This window comes from Orycteropus afer, unplaced genomic scaffold, assembly GCF_000298275.1.
Source record: "Orycteropus afer afer isolate SDZICR_OR568_19922 unplaced genomic scaffold, OryAfe1.0 scaffold00325, whole genome shotgun sequence".
NCBI lineage: Eukaryota > Metazoa > Chordata > Mammalia > Tubulidentata > Orycteropodidae > Orycteropus > Orycteropus afer.
Window position 1 is genome coordinate 3318040 of NW_006921912.1, and position 6932 is coordinate 3324971.

General features: G+C 38.8%; 1 protein-coding gene across 1 annotated transcript; it reads left to right on the forward strand.

Moving 5' to 3' along the window:
• The first annotated feature begins 5948 nt into the window (after positions 1-5948).
• On the forward strand, positions 5949-6932 carry LOC103206646 (olfactory receptor 8B8-like). The gene is given in 3 exon segments (XM_042782451.1): positions 5949-6164; positions 6218-6735; positions 6737-6932. Coding segments are annotated over 3 exon segments (930 nt in total).

Here is a 6932-nt window from a genome sequence, read left to right on the forward strand (position 1 = left end):
CAAGAAGCTGGGTTATATGAAGAAGACTGTGACGTCAGGATTGGAGGAAGACTCATTTACAATATACAATATGTAGATGACACAATTTTGCTTGCTGAAAGTGAGGATGACTTGAGGCACTTACTGAAGACTTCGGTCTGCAGTATTACATCTTAAAGAAAATGAAAATCCTCACAACTGGACCAATAAGCAGCATCACAGTAAATGGAGAAAAGATGAAGTTGTTAAAGGTTTCGTATTACTTGATTCTACAATCAACACCAATGGAAACAGCAGTCAAGACATTAGAAGATGTGTTACAATGGGAAAATCTGCTGCAAAAGACCTCTTTAAAGTGCTGAAGAGTAAAGATGTTTCCTTGAAGACTAAGCTGCACCTAACCCAAGCTATGGTATTTTCAATTGCCTCATTTGCATGTGAGAGCTGAACAATGAACAAGGAAGATTGAAGAAGAGTTGATGCTTTTGAGCTGTGGTGTTAGTGAAGAATGCTGAAAGTACCATGGACTGCCAAAAGAACTAGCAAATCTGTCCTGGAAGAAGTGCAGCAAGAAGTGCAGCTGGAATGCTCCTTGGAAGCAAGAATGGCCAGACTTCATTTTACCTACTTTCGTTCAGTTGTCAGAAGGGATCATTCCCTGGAGAAGTATATCATGTTTGGTAAAATGGAGGGTCAATGAAAAAAAGGGAAGGCCCTCAATGAGATTGATTGTCACAGTGGCTGCAAAAAAGGGCTCAGGTATAGCAAGGATTGTGAGGTTGGCATAGGACCGGGTGGTGAGTCAGAGATGACTTAACAGCACCTGACAACAACATGTCCTTATTTATCTTCATTTGAGATGTTAATATTGAGTATCTAAATCAGTGTGTTGATGTCCCCAACTATTATTGTGGAATTGTGTATTACTCCTTTCAGATTAATCAGTATTTGTTTCATATTTCTGGAATATTGACGTTAGGTGCATATATATTTATAATTGTTATGTCTGCTTCTCGGAAGGAAGGTTGGGCAATCCTACTTCGGAAACCCACCTCGGAAACCACCTCAGAAACCCAAGGAGGGGTCACTATGAGTCGGGGCCCACTCCACGGCACATAACAACAACAAAAACAACATGTCTGCTTGATGGATTAACCTCTTATTATTATATAATGTCCTTCTTTCATGTCTTGTAGCATTTTTTTTTTTACTAATGATTCCCTTCCCAGAGGTGGGAGGGGAAGGCAGGGATAATCGCCATCTATAGGTTAGACCCCTATTATCTTGGGGGAAAGGAATGGCATATTCCATGAAGAGGAGGTCAGCACAAAACGATCAAGGCAGTGGAACAGATAGGGAGGACCTCCAGTTAAAAGCAACAAAGGCAAATCCTTTGTCCTGCAATAACAGTAATAACAAAAATTTACCAGTGGATACATAGATAGACACTCAAGCTGAACAGGGGTAGGAAGGTTAATGGGACCACATTCCCCCAAAAAAAGAAAACAAAAAACAAAAACAAACTAATAAACAAAATCTATTTTGTCTGTTGTCAGTATGGTTATCCTTGATCTTTTCTGATTACTAATTATAGGGAAAAGGGTCCTAGTAGTGCAGTGGTTAAAGCAATCAGCTTCTAACAAAAAGCTTGGCAATTTTAACTCACCTCCTTGGGATAAAGACATATCAATCTTCTTGCATAAATATTTCAGGCTTTGAAACCCTATGGGACAGTTCAACTTGGTCCTACAACATTGTAATGAATAGGAATCCACTTGAAGGCAACCTTTTATTTTCTTTCAGTTGTATGGATTATTCTTTACTTTCACTTTCAATTTATCTGTATCCTTGGGTCTAAGGAGTGGTACAAAGCATAAGGTTGGATCATATTTTTTGGTCCATTTGACTATTCATGCCTTTTGAAGGGATGGCTTAAGCAATTTATGTTTAATGTAATTATTGAAAACGAAAAAACTATTTCATTAATTTTGTAATTGCTTTTTGTTTGCCTTGTTTTGTCTTTGTTATATAGTACCTATACTTTTGTAATTTTTTGGTTTAGATGTTTTCTTTATTTTTTTTATGTTGAATCTTTTTTATTTTTTTCTTGCCCTTTGTGTATATTTTTAAAATATTTTTTAGTGGTAAGCATAAAAATCACATTTAACCAGTTGCATTTATACCATCTTGTTTTAATTTGATACCAACATTTGAGAGATAAACCACAAATAACATACAACATTAATATACTAAAACTCTATTCCTATTTCTTCTTCCCTTTCTCATCTCTGTTGTTGTGACTCCAATCATACCATTTTACATCCTGTGTCCATTAGGCTAACTTTCTACTTATTTCTTAAGCATTTTTTATATTGCTTGTAGAACTCAACTACTAAATTTACTCACTGGAGATACCATAAAACTGGCCCTTTAATTTGCCCATGTTATTGCCTTGATTGGAGATGTCTCCTTTATTATTATTTTTAAAATTTTCCTTTTCCTTGTACAGCTTCTGATATCTGTCCATTGACATTTACTGTGCCTTTAGTAATTCTTGCAATGCAGGTGTGGTGGTAGCAAATTCCCTCAATTTTTGTTTCTTTTGTAATTTCCTGATTTCACCCTCATTTATGAAGAAAAACAGCTGAATAAAGAATGCTTTAGCTAAAAAAGAAGGGATTCTCTGTCTTTCATTATTTTATGTAAAATATTTATTAAGAACCTATTACGTACATCAATAATTGTTTTAGATGCAAGAGAAATAGCAATGAAGTCGATAGTTGACAATTCTTTTCTTTCAGTACTTTATGTATATCATTCCATTGCCTTGTAGTCTGCATGGTTTCTGAGTAGCAATCTGCATTTAATCTTAATATTGAGGACCTCTTATCTATCATAGGATATGGTGGTGTAGTGCATAAGGCATTAGACTGCTAACCAGAAGGCTGGCAGTTCAAACCCACCAGCCACTCCTTGGAAGGAAGATGGGGCAATCTACTTCCACAGTGATACTGCCTTGGAAACCCAAGGAGGGGTCCCTATGAGTCAGGTCCAACTAGATGGAACATAAAGACAACAACAACACAGTGTCACTAACAGAACATGCCACAAATAGGTGGCTTTAACAAACAGGAATTTATTCTCTTACAGTTTAGGAGGCTAGAAGTCTGAGTTCATGGTGCCAGCTCTAGGGGCTGGGTGAAGGCCCCTTGACCATGGGCCTTAGCTCTGCCTCTTATATCTAACCCACTGAAGCTGGAGGCATCTCTTAGCTCAGGGAGCTGCTGGCTGTTAAGGCTGACAAACCCAAGGTCGATAAGTAAAATGACACAGTACCTAGATTATCAAGCAATATGGCAGGCCACTAATTCAAGTCCATGAACAATCCCAAGATTGGCAGACAACATGGCAGGCCAGTGAGATGAAGACTCAGTTATATGCAGCATCCTAGTGTGCCCAAAAGCTCCAGAGACATTTCTCCATGCTTCTTTTATTCTGGAAGCAGACCACACTCCTAAGGCAACTACTCAGCTGCTCCAATAGATTCTACCATGAGGTCGATTACAAGTCTCATCATGGGGAATAACTATATCCAGTTGCCCAGCCACTTAAAACCAGGACCAGCCAAGTTGATACATAATTTAACTACCACAGGAATTTTTTTTTTTTTTTTTTGGTCTATTTATCTTCCTTTTGTGAGAAGTCCTGGTAATTATTCCCTTGGAAGGTCTCTTGCATAGGTTTCTTTGAATTACTCACAATAGCACCATTAGTTCAGGACATTTTTGTATTATTTATTGCCTATTGTAATTGTGCCCTACAGCTTACTGTACTGCCTGCTAGTCTAACTTGAGTACTGCCTACCAGAATCCTCCATATTATTCCTTTTAAGTCAACACTTTGGTTATTTTAATCTTGTGCCAAAGAAATTAAACAATCTGTTGTTGTGTGCTGTTGAGTCGGACCTGACGCATAGCGACCCCACCTTGAGTTTCTGAGGCAGTATCATTGCGGAAGTAGATTGCCCCATCTTCCTTCTGAGGAGTAGCTGGTGGAAACAATCTGAGTGGCTCCTAAATTAAACAGATGCTTGATTTTGGCCCTTGAGATTTTACTATACTGATCCAAACCGCTTTTTTTCCTGTCTCTATGCTGCAGTTTGGGAGCTCTGGTAGCATAGTGGCTAAGGCACTTGACTGCTAACCAGAAGGCTGGCGGTTCAAACCCACCAGCCACTCCCTGGAAGGAAGATGGGGCAATCTACTTCCCTAGTGATACTGCCTCGGAAACCCAAGGAGGGGTCGTTATGGGTCGGGTCTGACTCAATGGCACACAACAACAACAACATGCTGCAGTTCCAGAAGGCAGGCATTCAAACCCACCAGCCACTCCTTGGAAGGAAGATTGGACAATCTACTTCCATAGTGATGCTGCCTCCAAAACCCAAGAAGGGGTCACTATGAGTTGGATCTGACTCGAGGGTAGTGAGTTTATTTTTCAGTTTGATGGTGCAGTTCAGCAGCAAGACCTTGGGATCTCTCTGAGAATCTGTGGAAGTGCTGTTTGTGATACTCAAGGAAGAGGGAAATTTTCTTCTGTCTTTGAGCTCAATAATTTTTATGCTTTTAGTGGCCTCTAACAGTTCATTAGAGACCTTGTATTCCTTATTGTTGATTTTCCTGCCTCATGCTATGTTCTACAGAGATGAAGTTTCTTGACACTGCATAAGTCTTTGTCTCTTGGACAAGAATTGTGTTGTAGAACCCAGTAGAGATTGCAAGAAATTGGAAAAGGGATTCTCCTTCTTTCATTATTTTATATAAAAATATTTATTGAGAACCTACTACATATGCCAAGGATTATTTTAGTTCCAACAACAATAGAAATTAAGAAAATAGACAAAATTCCTGTCCCTGTGGAAATTAGATTCAAATGTATGTGGGTACATGAATGTGTGAATATGTGTTATAGGAAGATGTAACAAACAAACTAATAAATGTATGGTATTTCATATAGTGGTAGATGATAGAAAGAACCCACTCTGGATGCAGAGAAGGACATCCTGCTTTTCTATTTGGGATGTGTCCCATTTGGTAAGAAGTCAAAAGGTATGTAAAATGGCATATTTCCAATAAGTCAATGTTCTCACAAAGGAGGCTAAAAATATAGAGTTGCTTATATGTGTTTTCTGTTAACTGGGTCTCTATGGAAAATTCTGGGGAAACTTGGTTTCCAACTTTTAATCAGGTCCCTAGGATTTCTCAACTCATAAAAACCTCTTGGATCATATTAGCAAGTGGTTTCTTCACCAGCTGATGCAATTTACTTCCCTTTCAGCTGGAAAGGATACTCAGAAAATCCACACTCCCACAATCATAAATCATGTTTTTTACTCATAGCTTCTCAGAAACTGGGGTTTTGAGGTCTGTGGGTTGGCTTTCACAGTTCAAAGCTCACCAAAAACAAAGATAATAACAATCTTTCTTTAATAATTTAATATTTAATATTTACTAACAGACATAATAACCTCTGTTTTAGGTTCCTTACCTCTAACATTCATCAGAGACATTTTCCTTTCCATGGGAATAATGTAAAAGAGTCTTAAGTCTTGCACTTAAGTCCTGATGGAGAAAGGTGAGTATTGAGTTTTATCTAGTCTTGCTATTCTTTCTCTAAATCTCATCTATGAGAGCCAAGGGTTTCTGGAGCCTCATCTCTCTGCTTAGCCCAACCTTGATCCTGAGGTATGCCTGGTGGACTGTTAATACAGACATGGGGCAGAGGTACTGTATAGTCAAGAGTAGTTATAAGGTTCCTTAATTTGATTTCTACAGAAATTGCCCCCCCCCCTCTCTCTCTCTCTCTCTCTCTCTCTCTCTATATATATATATATATATATATTTGTATTGGGTACACATATTAATGGTGCTACTGTGTTTTATGTTCTCACAGATAGATCCTAAAGAAGAATGACCTCAAGAAATGACTCTTCAGTGACTGAGTTTATCCTGCTGGGTTTAACACAGCAGCCAGAGCTCCAGCTGCCTCTCTTCTTCCTTTTCTTAGGAATCTATGTGGTCACTGTGGTGGGAAACATTGGCTTGCTTGTTCTAATTAGACTGAATCCTCACCTTCACATCCCCATGTACTACTTTCTCCTCCACCTTTCCTTCATTGATCTCTGCTATTGTTCTATGAGTCGGGGCCGACTCGATGGCACATAACAACAACAACAACAAATTGTTCTGTCATAATCCCCAAAATGTTGATAAGTTTTGTAAAAAGAAACATCATCACTTATGCAGAGTGCATGGCTCAGCTTTATTTCTTCTCATTCTTTGTTATTGATGAGTGTTGTGTTTTAACATTAATGGCCTATGACCGATACATGGCCATCTGTAAGCCCCTGCTTTACAAGGTCATTATGTCCCCTCAGGTCTGCCTCATGCTGATGGTGGGTGCGTATGCAATGGGATTTGTTGGTGCCATTGCTCACACAGGGTCCATGCTTGGACTCATCTTCTGTGATGGCAACATCATCAATCATTTCATGTGTGACATACCACCTCTTCTCCATCTCTCCTGTACAAGCACCTATATCAATGAGCTAGTAGCTTTCATTGTAGCTGGCATCAGTATAATAGTGCCAAGTCTCACCATCTTCACTTCTTACACTTTTATTCTTTCCAACATTCTCCACATTCATTCTAAAGAGGGCAGGTCTAAAGCCTTCAGTACCTGCAGCTCCCACATAATTTGCTTCTTTTTTCTTGGGATCAGGTGGATTCATGTATCTTAGGCCATCTTCTTTGGACTGTCTTGATCAAGATAAAGTATCCACAGTTTTTTATACCATTGTGAGTCCAATGATGAATCCTTTCATCTATAGTTTGAGAAACAAAGATGTCCATGCTGCACTGAGGAAGACTTTAAAGAGAAGGATATTTACCTAA